The sequence below is a fragment of the Erigeron canadensis genome, chromosome 4 (assembly GCF_010389155.1).
Source record: "Erigeron canadensis isolate Cc75 chromosome 4, C_canadensis_v1, whole genome shotgun sequence".
Lineage (NCBI taxonomy): Eukaryota > Viridiplantae > Streptophyta > Magnoliopsida > Asterales > Asteraceae > Erigeron > Erigeron canadensis.
In genome coordinates, this window is record NC_057764.1 from 24,953,247 (window position 1) to 24,972,503 (window position 19,257).

The window sequence follows — 19,257 nt, forward strand, 5'->3', positions numbered from 1 at the left end:
CAAATTTATTGAGATGTTGTCACTCGTTCATTGGTGTTGTCTCTGGTTTAACTGGCTAAGAACTTAAAGTTTGAACCAAAGATGTGTTATCACTTATTAGATTATTCAGAAAAAAGTGATAGAAAAAAAAAGCTATAATCAAACAAGGTATATAGACTAAAATACTGGGAAACACTAACGAAGTGAAGACCACATAGAAGGCTATTTCACAAACTTTTTACACCCTTAAATTCTTAAAACAAACATGCTATTAAGTAATAGACATCGATCACAAACACAACTAATTAATTCCTACGAAATCCGAAAAGAGAAGGGGACTGCAATGGTGATATATTAAGATAAAATAAGATGAGACGTACGAAAGATCAGTTACATTATTTCTTCGGTTCAGAAAGGGGGACGATTAGCACCCCAATAAGCATCCGTAGGCACTTGTATAGAATTTAGCAGATTAGGAGGCAATCCATTGAATAAAGATGGATTTGCATCATTCAAGGCTTGTTGTTGTTGGCTACCAATACCAGTAGGTGATCCTAGAGGGCCATTCCCTGAGCCGGGTGTAGTTTCTTCTTCTTCAAGGGGAAGTCTTTCATAAGCAGCATTCCCGAAAGATGCTGCCATGATTACCACGGGGCCTGCTGATAATAGAGGCCCCACCACTCCTCCTCCAACCACCTGTCCTTGACCACCAGCTAAGTAGATGGTCAATCCTGAAGCGGCAGGTGGAGCTGGAGGAGGAAGAAAGGAACCTGATAAAGATAAGATTTCAAATCTCCCATGAAGTGTCACGACAGCCCCCGGGGCTGCTGGCTGCTTTAATGTAACATTGGTGACCGTGCCACTACCACTCAAAATACACACCCCTCTTTGTCTCCTTGTCGCAAAGTTCGATATACTTTCTTGAATATCACACCCACTAGCCACCTCCATCACATGGGACCTTAGCGCGTTAGCGCTATCCCTAGTGATAATAATAGGTGGTTTAGGTTTATTCTTTGAACCAGCTGGACGGCCACGAGGCCGTCTAGAACCACCACCACCACCGCTACTATGATCTCCATCACCGGTTACTACAGACGCCAACTCTCTATTACCATCATTATGGTTGTCTTCACGCTCTCTCTTTTGGCCGCCATGGTTATTGAGGCTGCTACTTCCACCACTTTGCTCATCCTCATCCGAATTCGGCTGCTGCAGTAGTTGTTGATGCTGCTGCTGATGGTGATGGGTAGCCTGGTGTTGCTGAAACTGTTGATGGTGGTGAAGCTGGAGATCTCTAGTGTGAAAAGGAGGAGGAAGATGTCGACCATGAGCAGTTACTGGATCCATAATATTCTTTGCACTAATTTCTTTGATCAAAACACACCCTCAAAGAACTCTAAATCTTGGCAAGTTTTAGGTATGTTTTGTTAAGTTACTATTCATCTACTACTAGTACTAACTTAATTTCACCAAAAAGTTAAGTTAACCAAATTCTTATCATATTTGCAACTTCTTTGTGTCTACCTTTAATTTTTTGGTAACAGCTAAGAAAGGAATAAATATGGAGAATTTGGTTGATGTTGCTGGTGAAGGTTAGAGAGAGGAATAGATAGAGAAGGTGTGTTGTTGTGATCTTAGCTAGCTATAGCTCCAAGTCCAAGTCTTGTTTGGGTTAGGGTTAGGTCATGAAGAGAGAGAGGGATAAGTTTGCGTGCGCATGGGCGGTGAAGTGGGTCCTATATTTGTCTCCTATTCTTACCCATGTTCTCCCCCAATTCTTGAGTTCATGTTTCCATTTTGTGTTTTGTGCAGTAAATTTTCATGTTTTATATGCTCAAGACTATTGTTACAATTGCTTTTTTTTTTTTTTGGATTAGAATAGAAGGAATTCCTTTTATGTATATTAATGGAACATCTAAAGTATTCTAATGAAAACACATGAAAAAAGCATTGGAAAATAAACATTATTTAGGAGATCTTCAACTATATATCTATTTGTTTGGATCTAAATCGCACTAACCAATTTAGTTATAATTAAAGAGTATCCATTGTATGTAGTTTAACGAGTGCCCTGATGATCAAGAGATTCACTAAAACTAAAAAAGTCTAACAAGTTTGAAGAGTTTCTTGTAGACATGTCGTGCCTCGTTAAATTGGTCTCGGCATTCATGACACGGAATCAAAACAAGACAACAAATCTCTAGTCATTGATTGAATTAAATGAGCCGAGTTATGGGTGTAAACCTTATTTCCACATGTCACCGATTAATTCATTGATTGAATTCGATCATTAGGGATGACAAAACTTTGAGGTTTTTTTCTCTGAATATTTGTAAAGGCTCATGTTCAACATCTTGTTGTCTAGAGTACGTGTAAGGCTTCCCCATTATACGGTAAGTTTTCTTCGATATCGTATGCCTACTGAATGTTCTAAAAAAAATACACATTGTATTAGTTGTGAATGTTCATAAACCATAAACGTTTATCAAAACTATTTCATAAAGTTAATGCGTGCGGACTAACACTATCTTTCTTTATAAAACGAAAGAAATTAAAATTAAAAATAGAGTTTTATTAATGACAACTCTTGTAATATAAAAGAAAAGTACCAACCATCAATGAGTATTTTGTGTTCATACTTATAACCTCTTTAAGCGTATCCAGCGAGTAAGATTTAAGAATTTTGTATTTGCCATTCAATTAGGTGTATATAAAGTTTTACGAGCATAATACCCGCACGTTGCGGCATAATTTTGTTTTAGGAGTGACAATTTGTTATAAGGGTAGATACGGTAATTCAGTGTTGTAGTGTACGGAGGACCATTTTGAGAACCATATATATAGTGAAAGAGGTTTTTTGGAAGAAAAAAAAATATGCTTAATTTTTTAAAACATACCATAAATAAAACTTCAAAATGCTTTATAAAAGAGTATAGATGTTTCATACTTATTTTGGCAATACACCTTGTAATTTGTTTGCGACTGAAGTATATGAAGTATTCCCTTTTGATGTGAGATAATTTCTTTCCTAAACTCATGATCGATGGTGATGTATAAGGATATATTTCAAACCTTAGTTGCATACTTGCGTAGTACTCCGTATTAGTCATGAAAATCCGGGCACAAATGATTAGATAACCCAAATTGATGAAATTCGGGCACAAATGATTAGATAGCCCAGATTATTTTGTACTCCGTATCATTTTTGTAAGTATCTCATATCATATATTGAGCGTGACAAGACTTTGTTGTCTTTCACAAATTTCAGTTATAAGATTATTGAGAAAAATGAAAATAAACGTATATACGTTTGCTAAATAACACATTTTAACAAGAATTAATTGCATTTTTGGTCCCTGTGGTATTACACTTTTTGCAAGAATGGTCCAAACTTTTGAAAAGTCACAATTTTGGTGCCAAAAGTGTGACTTTTTCGCAAAAATGGTCCAAAAGATAACTTCCGTCTAATTTCTTCCTTTAGTGTGGTCATGTGCGTGTCATGTGAGGGGTAAAATTGTCGATTTACATAAACAAGACCGTTCTCTACTCTCTCTCTATCTCTTTACTCGATCTCTTTCTCCTATTTTGTTTACTTTCCAGTGACCATTTGTACTTTTGTGACTAACTATTTACGGCCACCTTCACCAGTAAAACCACTCACCAGACATCAAACACACCACCAACTCGAAAGCATTAGCCCACCAACTCCACCGCTCCACAATATCTAAAAAAACCAGTGCTTACCCCCCTTCGGAAAACCACCCACCGGACTTTAACCAACACCACCGTACATCAAATCCGCACCACCGTAACCCCCTCCAGCCATCACAACACCTTACATCATAACGTACATCACACCCACACCACCGTCAGACCCTCCCTAGTTGACATCCTTTAGCCATCAAAACCTCCGTCGGCCCCTACCCACCACCCATAACATTACCTTACCCACTCACCACACCACCCATAACATCAATCTCGGTCAACGACTGCTGTTCAACTCTCTCTCTATATATATATATATATATCTTGTTCATGTATGTCTGGCCAAGGGTTTTTTTACCCATCTTTGAATATCACAATTATTTTCTTTTTCATGATCTGGTGGGTTTTAAATGTAGATATATATATATATATATAGAGAGAGAGATCTATATATCTATATAGATAGTGATGGTGTAGATAGGGAATATCGGCCGAAGTGTGGTGGTGATTTTCTCCGGCCGAAGTGTAGAGATATTTATATAAATACAGATCTTATATATATAGAGATCTATATATACAGATCTATATATCTGATTTATATATATGCTAATTAAATGTAACACTTTGTTTTGATTGCAGAGGTAGTAGTTTAGATTAGGGGTTTAAGTATTATTTGTTTAGATTTGAAATTTAGGGTTTGGCTACTATTTCAGATTTGAGATTCTTTTTAGAAGAAAAGGTGTTGGTTGGTGGTTGAATGTGTTTGGGGAAGAAGATGTTTGTGAAACAAAAGAACATAAATAAAAAAGAAAAAAAATAATAAAGATTGCGTTAGTTGCAAAATTGGTCCTTGTATGTGTAATAAGACGAGATTGCTCATCATGTGAGAGACACATGACCACACTAACGGAAGAAATTAGACGGAAGTTATCTTTTGGACCATTTTTGCGAAAAAGTCACACTTTTGGCACCAAATTTGCGATTTTTCAAAAGTTTGGACCATTCTTGCAAAAAGTGTAATACCATAGGGACCAAAAATGCAATTAGTTCTTTAACAATAAAAAAAAGGTTATTTTGTAGACAACATATATTTAAGGCACAGGGTAGCACCACCATGCAAAAGTCATCCCGACCAAGGTATTGACGGCGATGTCGCCGCTAATACTCTGACACTGACAGGGGGCCCGCTATTTTCTCTGCCAGAATTTACCATTAAGGACATGGGAGCCCGCAGTATTAGCGGCGACGTCGCCGCTAATACTACCTGGTCGGGGTTTGACTTTTTTTAGCCTGGTGGGCTTACGCTCCTCGATATTTAAACCCAACATGAGATTAGAAATTATTTTTGTTTGTATGTCACAAGAAAAAAAATGGGAAAAATGAGTCGAAGTTTGCACCAAAAGAAATCCTAGGGAGAAAAATTAGCACAAAAATCAAATTTTCTTTTTGAGAAACAAACAAGGTAATGCTTGATGTCATAAACAAGGAATGAGCCAAAGTTGATGGTATTACCATAAATGCAACAACCAAATTGAGGACAAGGTGAGAGTGTGTGGGTGATTTGAGCTCCCCCTCAAGACACGGTCTGACCATTCCAGACCTTATTGATTGGGTTATGGGTCCGGTCCAATTTCCAATAGAACTTCCACATGCCCATTTATCCATCACTCATCACAATTAATTTCTCCTTTAACACTCATTTTAACTTCTTTATTACCGTTGTTTTCTAAACGGCCATTGGGTGGAGGATTTTTCACTATGTTATTTTATTTTGAAAAGTCACCGGTTTAAATTTTGTTACATGTAAATGTGATAAAGAGAAATTTAGCAGAATTATATACTCTAATACATGGGAAGTTTCTCGGATCGAATAGCAGAATTGAGTGGTTTTAATCTTATTTGAGTTTATCTCATGTTGTATTCTATATTAAAACCCGAACTTCGATGTATCTCTAGCTTCTCGCTAGACTTCTTCTGATTAATAATATTACTTTTGAATGTTCAAAAAAAAAAAAATACATGGAAAGTAAACTATTTAAGACGTTGTCAAGGGTCGAGCCAACATGGACACACTAATGTAGGGCATGTTAGCCATTAATCCTTTGACTTGAAGTCACAGTATTGGTTAATGGATGTATACAAAAAGAATTTATATATATGTGAGTGTAGATTAAATTTTGAGATTTATCATTTATGCAATTGTTTTTGACATAGTATAGTATCTCTATCTCTTCTCTATAATAAATAATACAAGATTCTTTTTTAAAATATTTTTAGAAAATTTTTATAAGCAAACTCATATTTTACCTTAAAAGATTTTTTTTATAATTATGATCATATGAAAAAAGAAAATAAAAATAACACCTTACATGTTTATTAAAAAATATTAATTAATCAATTATTAATAAGAAAAAAAAATTCTATCTTTTATAATATTTTTCTATTTTTTTTTTTTCATATCACATTATAATTTTAAATAAAAACCTTTTAAGATAAAATATGATTTTGTCATATAAAAACTTTTTTAAAATACTTATAGAAAACAATCTTTTTTTATTTATGATAGAGATTAAGCGATAATTGTGGTAATGACGAGGTACAATCTCTGCCAATCAGCTTCAACTATAGGTTAGCAAGTAAATACGAATTAATATCATAAAAAATAAGTTTGTAATGTAGCTACACTTAATTCCAAAACGATTAAAGGAAGAACTACAAAGAAAACAACATAATTCCTTATAAATACAAAAACTCATTCATACAAAGCATAGTCCAAGTGAAAGATTTTCATACATGATTGATGATTGAGGTAATGGCGAAGTACAATGTTTTAAATAAAGGAGTTCAACATGTTCAACTGGTATTTGGTCAATCAATTGGTTTACAAGGTTTTTTTTTTTTTTTTTAATAAAAAAATGAGGAATGATAACTGATAGGTTTTTAGATTTTTTTTCTTGATAAACCAACCCAGTATAGCTGGTTATCCATGATTTGTGTACTTTAATGTTACTTTAGGTTTTTTGTGGTGAAATATATATTTCAATTTTAAGACTATGTTTTGTATTACTTTATTACTAGATTTTAAGTGAATTTTTGTTGTATTGTAACAACATTAATGGCACTTTATGAAAATATAGATTGACTAATCTATCGGATTTAACTGAATGGTTTAACTAATTGAACTGGTTTTTAAAGATGTAACTTTTTTAATTAAGAAGCCAGTTTTAAAACATTAGTGAGGTAAGAGGTGAGGTATAAAGCCATTTCCCATAGCCACCCTCTTCAAAAATGTCATTTGCCTTCATTCCAAATGGCAATCTGGCTTTGTGTGCAAATATTATCCAATCCCCAAACAACTTGCATTCACATTATAACATAGTCAAATGCTTGATCCAAACACAATACTAAATGTATTCCAAATTCAACTATCGACTGCGAATACTTCACCATAACTAGTTGGATAACCAACAAATTTCAAATTCATGTTTTTTTGAAATATTCAAGTTGACATTCTTCCTCGTTAGTAATATTAAATAATTTTTAAAAGAAAACAAAGCAAGAAAAACGCCATTTAAAATGATTGTATATGCTTGTTTAATAAAATAATATCATCATAATATGATGTGCACAAGAAAGCAACTTTGTACTCCTTGAAAGGTCATCTATCCAAACCTTCATTTAGCTTTAGAAAAAACCCAAACTCTTCAATGGTTTTTAGTAATATGCAAATCGACAAATCAAATATCAAATCGATGAAGGAATCATCCAACTACATCTAAATGGTAGGCATAAGAAAGAAAAAAGTTCAATGAGAATCTGGCATAATATAAAAATATAAAGTAGATAATAAAGGAATCATCCAACTACATCTAAATGTAGGGCATCCAATAGATATCATGTTAACTGGACAACCTGATGACATGATAGCAACAATGATAAAATAATAATAATAATAGTAAATATATCATCAAATGACAGTTTGATTGTATATCTGACACTCTATAAGATAGTTCTTTTATGGTTATGGCAAGCTAACATCCCTGACATGCAGTAATATAATTCCCCACTTCGCATTTAGGAACTTGTTATCAAAGATACATTAAAAATAGACAAAACAACATACTATATTTTTTCATAAAATCGTCAGACCATATATTAAACTAAATAAGAACTAGCTGAATGATGAAACAACTGGAAAACAGTTTACCAAATTTCAGCGCAACTATGAACATCAGATAGCAAACAACGATACATATTTAAACTAATACAAAGCTATATTCATGCAAACTATATCTCTATACGTAAGCGTCGCAATTCAGATAAAAAGGTTTTACTAGAAGTCAATGTACGGTGAGCAAGAGAGCGTATGTCATCTCGTGAACAGTCACGTGAGATCCGAACTAGCTCCCAAAGGGCACCTCCATTTACCATGTCTCTTGTATTTACTTCTGCATATATTATGTTGAAAATTTACAACAAAAACTATTACTTTCTTCCAAATTAAGAATAGAATTGTTATTGAGATTCCAATGAATCAGGACTCCACAGGTTTACAAGCATGGAAAAAAGAAAGACCTGGCTTGCATATTTTAAAGAACTATTTTTGTGGCTCTAGCTTGTGACCTTATGTCAAACTGTAACCATAGTAGTTGATCCAATGATTACCCTAGGCCAGATGGGTAGGCAAGGCTCAAAACAGGCTGGCTTAAATTGACACAAGACGATTTTTTGTCTTCATAAAGATTTGTAATATATCAATGCATTAAATACGACTTACACAAATGATTGTAAAAACTATAGTCATGCGCAATAAACAAAATGATTTAGAGATTGTATGCACGATAACAATTTTAAGTGACTCGTAACCCATTTGACCCAATCGGCGCATTTAACACGTTCCTTTTTAGCTATAAGCCAAAAGTTAAGCTGTTTGAAATTATAAAATTCCTTATCAAGTTAACCAAAAGTTAAGGTGTTTTAAATGTACATGGAGATGCTAAATAGCATGTAAGGTAAAAAGCTATCTATTGTCATTATGCAAATTGCAATGAAATAAACTTACCATGTTGTGCTAAATGACAAAGTGCAAGTTCAATGTGCCGCCTGATAATTGATGCTTCACTATTTGCATTTTGAACTATCCATGGAAGTGCACCATCTTCAATCAACATTGACCTCCCTTTTCTTGTCCCTAACACAGTGAAAGAAGCAAAATATTAGTAGAATGCATTAGGTTTGTACTTTATAAAAGAGAAAAGTTAACCAAGCATATCTTGCAAATTCAGCGGTCACCACCACAAAGGAAATACAAAGTATAACAGCCATGTAAGTACGACAGTTTGAAGCACTTGCCTTTGCTAGATGCCCGTGATTCGCATTTTGCGAAATTTGCAATTCCACGTGCAACTTGCGAAAGAACATCTGGATGTCTTGACCTGACCATCCCAAGTAAAGCCTTAATTCCTCCTTCAGACTGCAACCGGGTTTGTAGTTTATCTGGCAGGCCATTAACACAAAGAAATGAGCTTTTTATATGACATCCTAGCAATATAAAGATAGTGTAGCATACTATTTTTAAATGTCACTTTAGTATAATTGATAGTTTTTTTTATATCTTCACCATTTCACTTAATGCAAAAAACAAACTAGTACGCATATCAACGAAGTGGTTGAAAATTCCTCAATAATAATCAGAGATTATGAGTTCAGACCATGTGGAATGATTTACTACAGTTGTGTCTAGGTGGAGGGAGTTTTTCAACGCCTTTGGTGTGGTAAGCTTTCCCTAGTTTTTTATGGAGGAAAAAAACTAAACATATTTTTTTCTTTCTGAGAGTAGCTAAATCAGAAAACTAAAGATAGAACTCTGCAAGTAGAATAAGGGATATTGATAGGTGCAGGATGGTCGGTCATGTCTACAGAATGCTAGCAGTTGCAATAATGTAGATGTGGCAATTTCAACCAACTTATTTATTAATGGGTCAATTTAGGTTACCTCCAAAATCATTTTATTCAAAACATCAGTGTGTTATTGAAACAAATCAATATTTGAGATCATATTTGACACACTAGATATTAGCAACAAATCTTGAAAATATGGTAAAAAGTATTTTGGGTGAACCAGACCACGGCTTATTTTGCCCCTACCCAGCCACGCATGTTGCCACCTCTACATAGAAAATTATGCGTTACCATTTCCACATAGATTCGCAATTGCTCCAGCAATCATGCGTAAAGTCTGGGGATCTTCGGCATCCACTGCAGTCATTGCTAGAAGACTGATCCCGCCTTGAACCACTATAAGCTCCTGATTAGTCTCTGCATAGTCAAACAAAATTAGAAAAGTTATTACCACAAACCCAAAACAAAAATACTGCATGCTGATGGATTATTACACACATCAATTAACTAAATGAAATTCAAGAGTTACCATTCATTGCAAGGTTGGCAATTGCACCAGCTGCTATTCTGCAAATTGTTTCGTCAAAGTTCCGACTTCGAAGGAGCTCCAACAGTGATGTGAGACCACCAGCTTCAACTATTCTTTCCTGATTTGCATCTGCAGGTTATATGGCACAATGACTGTTATAATGATGGTCTATACAATTTGGTAAACTAAAATAACAACTTTGTTATATTAATCGAATTATAAATCGTCATATAAGTAAATTTAAAAACCTTGGGTATGTACAGAAAGTTATTCATTTGTAAGAATAGGTAGCGATTAGAGGAGACAAGTTGGATGAATCAAGAAAATGGTGTAACAGACCAAAACTTTGTAGAGTGGGTTGACCCAGAACCCTAATTGTCCAAAGATTTAATTTTTTTTTCTATAAATGAACTTTTGTATCAAATATCAAAATATGATTACAAACACTAAACTATTATAATGATAATTTAAGTTTTTAGTACGACAATTCAGGAGGTTTTAAACGTTAACAATAGGCAACCTTCACTCCTTTTCAGTGGAATGCTAATTAGATATCAGATATAACCCGAGTTGACCCATTTATACAATTATACATATATGGGTTGAAATTGCCACCTTACTGTTCAATTAGTAAATGCATCTTACAAACTAAGTATGTGATGCTTCAAATCATCTTTTAAAATCTGTTCTGTTTAAGAGAGTAGTGGAGATCAGAAAACTAACCTTCAGCTGCTAAGTTAGCCACCACCTTCACAGCATGCAAACGTACATTAGAATCTTCTGACTCTAGCAATGATAATATCTTTTGCAGTCCAACTATACAATTTGATCAACAGAAAAAAGCAATTAGGAATCTTAGCCAATGTGGAAGAAACATGTGCAACCTTTTGCATACCTTGTTCGTGAATATTGGCAATTGATGTTCGATCTCCGTTGCTTTGATCCTCATATTGTGAATGTCTAGGCTGAAGCAACATGAAACTAAAGTGAGAATGAGATATAAACGATCTCATGATTTAGATTTGACTATAAAGATAACACATTTCACTTAATACACTATGTCTCAAGAGGGGATTGAACCCAGATCCATATCCAGAGTTATGAGAAATGTAAACAAATAACAATAACTAATTCAAAAGAATGTATAAAATCTGATAACTATATATTTTATTCTTATAAATACATAATGGAAATGTCAAATCATTGTAAAGCCAGTAAGAAAAGTACCTGCCCAGATTCAAAGGTCAGTTGTGACAACCTGCTTTGTAAGAGCTGAACTTCTTGTTCTAGCTTCTGTTTCTGACGAGTTTCATCATCCAGTAATCTTTTAAGTTTTAAAACATCAGCATTTACACCTGCCTAGTCCATGAGAATATTCTTTAAATAATTACAAAATTCCAAAAATTAAAAAGAACGGAAAGAAAAGAAATACAGAACTTGGAGGTCATGCAAATTAGTTGAATCTCAGAAAATCCATACCTCTGTTGACAAAGGCTGGGAGTTCCTAAGATTGTAGATCTCTTCTTCAGCCTCTTTCCTCAGACTAATTTCCTTCTGCAGTATATTCTGTAACTCTATAACATCTTGATCGCCCTGATAAATAACAGAGGGGGAAGGGAGGATGAAAAGAAATTCTAATAAATATGACTAGCTTCATGTAGAGTTAGCAATTTCAATTTTCAACTTCCAAGCCAATTATTTATGAACGCATTGATTCTGAATTTGTTTTATATCCGATGAATCAGATCGGCAAAATTCAAGAGATAGCTAAAAAGGAAACAGTCGACGGGAAGAACAGTACAAAGAGGTCAAAAGTCACCCTAATGATATTACTATTCCATACAACTTGCTACTATATATTTAAATTCAAGTAGATGTTTATTGTAACATATATATATATATCGGATTTTTTACTCATATTAAACATGCAATATTAATAAATAAAAAGAATTAGTCACATTTTTTGTCTAAACTTAATCTAACTTGGCCCGGTCAACCCCTACCAAAAGAGAATGAATTTTGAAAATCACCCAAATCTCACCAAGAGTAAATCAGATCATTTTGGAAGTCGTGAGAAGAGGTGAATGAATACAGGTGTTAAACAAAGACATGGACAACCAAGTAACTAACAAAATGATAAACTATTATACCTCAACAAGAGTACATATAAAATGTTTGCCTTGAGCATTTAGTTAAAAATTTTGGGTTTTTTCAAAAGCTAAAAAGGAAATGGTGCTATGGCTTGAACGAAATGAAATACCTTCCTCTTTCTAGCAATTAAAAGTTAAAACCATCTAGTGTATCTATGATATTTCTTACTGAATACGATGCAAAGGAAAAATAAAGAAGCCTCCGTTCTTAAAAATAATTTTCTACATCAGCCACATTAAAACAAAAAGAAGATTAGAATGCAACTTTTTTAAAATCGTAGAACCTAATTCTAAGTGTTATCCATATGGACGCAGTCTCTTTACCATTGGGTAAAGGCAAGACTGTCTACATCTTAACTCCCCCATACCCTGCTTTAACAGGAATTAAGTACTGGTGTTGTTTCTTATTCCAAGTGTTAAACGATAATAACTGCAATATTATGAGAATGAAAATGTTCAGATCTTTAGATTACGAGCGTAACACCGGTTGTTATAATACTATGTCACACAACTCACAACTTCTAAAGGCCAGGGGTGGGAGGAACAAATGAAGATGCAATTTCAGCTTACTACTACCTTTCCACCATGGTTGCCATTAGAGAACCCATTGTTTCCGTACTTATGTTGATTGCTCATCCACTTCTCCTCAAGCTTCTTAATTGACTCCATGTAATCCATCTGACATTTCATTTTCTCCCTCTACAAGAGAATGAAAAGTTAAACAGCAGCCAGAACATTGGGAAGACATATGGATCAAACTATTGAAGTGTAAACACATGTAACAGAGTTACTGAATATCCACTAGAAATCAGCAAGGAAGAAAAGGGTACGAAAATAGATATAAGACACTAAGCTTACCTCCAAAGCATCTGCATAATTCATTTCAGCATCTGAGACACGCTTATGTGCTTCTATTGCTGTCCTTTCAACCTCATCCTCAAATGCTTTCTGCTGTCTTTCATTTTCTGCAATGAGCTTGTCAATCTGTATCTCAAGCCTTCTACACAAACTTCTGTAGTCGAATTCCTCTTTAATTTTTAACATGTTCTCCACTTTCATAGCCTGTGACAGATTTGAATGTTAAGCCTGTTACTTATTTGTCACGTAAAAAGGTGAAACACCAAGCTACAGATTAAGCAACTAGCACAATAATGGGACAATGTACAAGGATCCCATAAATCTAACGCACATAGCACACCCTCATTAAGCAGGAAGGCTAGTTCTGTGATTTAGAATGTGACATCCAATTTAATGGTGTGCACCAGGTAGGGACCAGACTGAAACCAGAAAAAAATAATGGAACTGAACACCAACTTATTAAACTCGCTATCTGGTTGCAGTTGATTTCAAACAGGACAATGAGTCAGCTAATTATATACTGTATCATATATGTGGTTTTAAGTTAAACAGATACAAGACTTAAATATAACCCAAAAACCAAATCAAGAACTGAACCTAAAACGGTTTTCAAAAGAATCTAGAACCTATAACCAAACAATACATAGCCATCAACAGTGTCAAACTCCCGGTTCACTTGTTCGATATTGTCAGTCTGAAAAGAGTTTTTGCAAAATCCAACTGCAAATACAATAGAGCTACCAAATTTCGGTTTTGTCCATAGCTCCCCAATGAAAAGACTCATAAACATTAGACATAAATAAGTCATAACAGAAACTTTTAGAAGTGACAATTTAAACATATTAGGTGAAACTTTTAGGGGTTCACTTGTTGATGTTCTATGAGTCAACTAGTGATGTTTTTACCAATAGGAATCACTGAATCAGATCAATAATATTAGTAACAAGCTTGGCATGATCAACGTACATGATTTAGCTTGAGAAAGAATATTATATAGAAGGAAACTTTTATGAGTAGAAGATAGGTTTCTAGAGTTTATCCAGATTATAGAAAAGCTTGCAAACTATATACGTTCTGAAGCATTGTATCTTCTATAAAAAGAGGTCATTACCAGAAGGAACTATGGGAGAGAATTTGGTAAATGACACTACTATAAAGTGTATGGTCAAAGAATCGGCAAGTATAAATGTACAGAAAACAGCAGAAGTATCTAACTTTTGAGTTGCAGGCTTTTAAGAGATAGGTTGCTTACCCTTTGTCCAAACAATATAGTACTTGCAGTCTCTGAACGATGGCGGGGAGATGGACCAATAGTTATGACCAATGATGTTCTTGCAGTGCCTACATATATAGCAGTAAAAGAGTGCAAAACCATGTCAAAAAGAATGTGACAACCCCTGTCAAAACAAGTGCCTACAAGTTGCTCATAGCCTCATATTCTAAAAAACTTACCTCCAAATGAATCTTTAAGCAGCCTTGTCAGCTTAGAATCTCTAACGGGTACATGAGGGCTGTTCTCTGCAAGAGCATTTATGCACTTCCCCAATGCACTTAGTGAAAGATTGATAGATTTGGCTTCCTCTAATGTGTGCCCCTCGCTTCCTGTTAAAATAAAACAAGAACAAAGAACATTACCACATATAGTGAGTCAAAAGAATAGAACATACTGCGCTACTTGAAAGGAGAGCAGGAAGTGCACATGACTAAAAAAAAAAAAACTTTTAAAAATACAGTTGCACTCACGCTGGACAGTCAAAAAATGCTTTGGAAGGTTATTGTGTGTGGAACGTATTGACATGGAACTTTGAACTCACGCTCAACAAACACAAAATGCTTTTAGAAATACATCAAGTACTAGAGGTTAGACGTGTCACAATAGGCCTCAAGTAATGATGAAACAATGACGGGACTTCCAAATCAATACATCAACAATCGACATGAACATGTGTTTGTGTGGGCTGTGCATTAAACTTGTGTGTGTGCTGAGATTACCACCTGGCGCCTGCTTGAAATAAGTATATGTATATAAACTGAACCCCAAGGTTAACTACTATGCTGGATTAGCTTATGTGTTGAAAAGTAAACGGTGTAAGCAAAATGTTTTCTTATTGATAGCTAGGTATGCACGAGGAACCAAAAGACCAAAGATTTACATAGCAAAATGAAGTATAAGCACCTGATTTATGAACGCGCTTAAAGCAAGCAAGATCTACCGAACTAATTTGCCTTTGTGTATAATAGTAGCTTAAAAGTATTTCCCATGTGAGAGGAATGATCATTTTCTTATTGATAGCTAGGTATGCACAAGGAATCAAAAGACAAAAGATTTACATGGCAAAATGAAGTATAAGCACCTGATTTATGAATGCGCTCAGAGCCAGCAAGATCTACTACAACTAATTTGCCTTTGCGTATAATAGATGGTTTAAAAGTATTTCCCGTGTGAGAGGAATGATCATTTTCAGCTGAAATCTCAGATTCAGGCTCAGTGACAGATCTTTTAATATGTACCTATATTAGTGTATAGAAGAGCAAAATCAAGAATCATTTATTTGCATAAATACCATACGTGCGTATTAAACAACCAAAGCTCACACCTACCATGAGAATAGCATGACTACGAGAGGACTCTGTATTGAGTTTTGTGTTAGTAGCTACTCGATGTGCCTCTCCCAGCCGCAATAACTCCATAAATTCCTTATGGTTTCGAACATCTACCATAGTTGCGGATGGTACAGAAACATCGCCAGTTTTTGGATCTTCAACTATTGCAATATTATCATTTTCTGGATTCAGAAGATCTTGAATTGTCTCCATGTAGATCTATAGATATTTTTTACCAAATAATATGATAATTAAAAAGACTAAATTTCATGAACGCTTCTGATGATTCAATTAACAGTAGAGCATAATAATGTAAACAATACTTCACATAATATACCTGCAAGTACGAGATTATTACAGAATCAGAATCCTGAGATATATTAGCTAGTATATCCTCCATTGCACGGACCATGATTCCACGAGCTGATGTGTCTTCATCCCCCAATCGTCCGAGAGTGAAAGTCTTTCCAGTGCCGGTTTGACCATAAGCCATCACTGTCCCATTATAACCATCTAAAACGCTCTAAAATGCATGAGGTGTATCAGTTCAAACATAAGTATTGCCCATAAATTTTGTCAACGGGTAATAGAAGATCCTGAGTATTCAAAAACAAAAACTATTGTGCAACAGCACCCACCTCCACGACAGGTTTTGCTACAACTTCGTATACCCTCTTCTGGGACGCAAATTCAGTGAGCACTTCATCAAATTCATAAGTATCTGAGTCCCAACTGTTCTTTCGAAGTTTCAACCTTTTAAGCTGCCATATAGTACGTTGTAAAATGTTTAAAATACTTCAAATGATTGATCAAACCCTACATAGAACTAAAAGTGTGGCTCAAACTTTGTTTCGAGCCTAACTTATATATATATATATATAATGCTGCGCACCTCTGGTTGCAATTCGACACAATCCGCAAAATCAGCATCTGCCACCAACTCCTCGGCATTTTGAGGTCTCAATCTCACAGCTACACGAACTCTACCAGAGACTGCAATGTCAACTCAGAATCAGTTTAAAAGTTACTTCTAAAGTTTACAAGATACAGTAATGGGGCAAAAAACATTTCCCATGATTAGTTTCAGTTTCCAAGTCATCTGAGCAAGCAAGACAGATAGGGAAAAGGGATCAAACGTAAAACTTATTGACATACAATAGAGTTATTCTCTGATGTGAAACCATGTTTAAGCCTTTTCTGACTTCAATAATAGTACTGTAACCTCATCACCAATGTTATCTATCTATGGAAAAGATTCTGTTATCATATACAGTATTAAAGTGAATGGTGCAGTCAGATTTTTAGCAGCATTGGCAGAACATTGCTATCCCTATGACAATGTGAACTAACCGGATCTTTTTCATCCACGGCTTTGACTGTGATACGTAACCAAAGGTTAAAAAGAATAATCAATAACCTCATCTCACATTTATAACTCACACTATCTAACAAATGTCAATCAGAAACTTTATAGTTATCTTTTTGCAGCAAGGATAACTAAAATTAACTTTATAGTTAATTTAACAAACTATTTACTCTTTTTGTATTGTTGTAACAAACTTTTATTCTGTTCCCAATACACCAAAGTAAATTTCTATATCAGGTAATGTTATAGTCAAAACTTACATCTAAATGGTAACACAAAAAAAAGTTTCTTACTAAAAAAAAGTAATGGCTATTTACATTTTGGTCCAATTTGATTTTCCTAGACAAATAATCCTAACTTGACTAATAATTAAAAAAAAAAAAAAAAATTAAAAACCCCTTTTTTTCTATTAATGCTAAAATGACAAGTACAACATCAACAACACCCAATGCCATCAAAATACGAAGAGGTGAGATGTAAAAATGCAGAATGATAATAATAAAAATAAAAAGTGAAGTAAGAGAGAGAGAAACAGACGGTGATCATCGCCGGAGCTGGAACGGCGGACATTGGAGGAAGTGGACTTGGATTTGAAAGAAGACGAAGGTTTGAGATTGGAAGGTGGTTGGGAACAAGTACGATCTGATGACTTCCTTATTACATTTCTGTACGAAGCCATCTTGTCTCAACTTCCTTTTTTGTGTTATTATTATTATTATATATCAATTACCGAGAATCAGATCATAGGAGATGTGAAGTACTACAGTGTTGTTGAGTGATTAAGAAAGAGCAAAAGGTGGGTGTGTTTGTGTGTGTGTGGTTTTGGGAGGGAGTTCAAACAAAAGGGGGAACATGGGAAGGGAGAGGTGTTGGTGGGTCCGATGTTTGCGGTGCTTTATTCAAGTGGAGAAAATAGGAGATGCGGGTCCCGCTACGGTGTGTGTGTGTGTTTTTTTTGAAGACGGAGGCGAGGTGTTTATTTGGCTACATAGTTGGTTTGGGTCATTTGGGGTTGATCTGGTGTGGTGGTTGGTTTTGTTTAGCTAAATTGGCAACTCAACTCACTCATATTATTTGGAAGAAAAAACATTTTTTCTTTTACACCTATTCAACTTACCTAATAAACTAATTTTTTGATAAATACTAATGTTTTTAAGAACAACAATTTCAATTGGCACCGAGGCGGTAACATTCACTTGGTTAATTTCCTCAAATTCTACTTTTCTTGTTAAACGAATAATAAAATATAGACCAACTAATGTTTGCTCGAATGAACCGGTTGGTGGTGGAATATTGGATGGGCCCCAATGAAAAGTTTGTTTTTTGACCATTAGATTGTGCTAAAAATCGATCGGTGGAAATAGTCTTACAACTTACAGTTGATCAATCTGACTAATCTGACAAGTTAGTTATGTGTATCGTTAGAGTCCATTTGAGTGTCATATATTTATATTTAGTTTTCAATTCACTTATAATCTAATGTCAACATTTTTACGATAAAATACAAATTTTAAAACATTTCATTCTAAAAATGAAACAACAATTGTTCATAATGAGACAATGATGGTGTATGGTGATGTTGTCTTTGTGAGTCTTGATGACTTTGAGAGATTGTGTTGATATACAATGATTGTGATAGTGGTAGTTTGGTAGCGATTGAATCCATATAATCTTCACTATATTAAATGAGAACACATCCAAATAGGTCCGTGATTATAAATTTAAACAGATAAAAGTCTCATTGTGAATTCCTTTAAAAAATTATTTGTTTGGTTAATGTTTGAAAGTTTAAGATAAAAGCTAATAATGAGTATATAATGATGTAACAAAAAATTATAACATGTTTTTGTCTTATTAAAAAAATTGGTTTACCAAGCATGTATTAAGCTTTTTAACCCTCAAGTTGTGTACAAGTATATGGTTTAGGTGTGAAACACTCACATGTATAAGGCTATTAGGTATCTAAACTTAAGTGTAAATACTCACATGTTGTTTTTTTAATCCATAAAAATCATGGGGGCCATGTGATTTAATTAAAATTCAACAAATATTAAAAAATTAGTATGTGAGGGATCCACACCTAAGCTTAAGTGCTGGACAACCTTATATTCACTTTTCCATATATATATATATATATATATTAAATAGGTTGATTATATTAT

General features: G+C 34.4%; 2 protein-coding genes across 2 annotated transcripts; both read right to left on the reverse strand.

The window, feature by feature from the left end:
• Nucleotides 1–273: 273 nt before the first annotated feature.
• On the reverse strand, nucleotides 274–1,329 carry LOC122598124 (AT-hook motif nuclear-localized protein 22-like). Its single transcript, XM_043770725.1, has one exon. The coding sequence runs from the start codon at nucleotides 1,327–1,329 to the stop codon at nucleotides 388–390; it is 942 nt and encodes a 313-aa protein (XP_043626660.1). The 3' UTR covers nucleotides 274–387.
• A 6,464-nt stretch (nucleotides 1,330–7,793) lies between these two features.
• Nucleotides 7,794–18,055, reverse strand: LOC122597932 (kinesin-like protein KIN-UB). Its single transcript, XM_043770524.1, has 19 exons — nucleotides 17,633–18,055; nucleotides 16,622–16,722; nucleotides 16,368–16,490; nucleotides 16,067–16,252; nucleotides 15,727–15,948; nucleotides 15,480–15,636; nucleotides 14,578–14,727; nucleotides 14,378–14,466; nucleotides 13,126–13,329; nucleotides 12,844–12,966; nucleotides 11,597–11,710; nucleotides 11,345–11,476; nucleotides 11,013–11,082; nucleotides 10,841–10,933; nucleotides 10,118–10,246; nucleotides 9,880–10,005; nucleotides 9,040–9,183; nucleotides 8,750–8,878; nucleotides 7,794–8,135 (listed from the first exon to the last, which is right to left on the reverse strand). The coding sequence occupies exons 1-19, from the start codon at nucleotides 17,772–17,774 to the stop codon at nucleotides 7,975–7,977; spliced, it is 2,595 nt and encodes an 864-aa protein (XP_043626459.1). The 5' UTR covers nucleotides 17,775–18,055; the 3' UTR covers nucleotides 7,794–7,974.
• Between the last annotated feature and the right edge of the window lie 1,202 nt (nucleotides 18,056–19,257).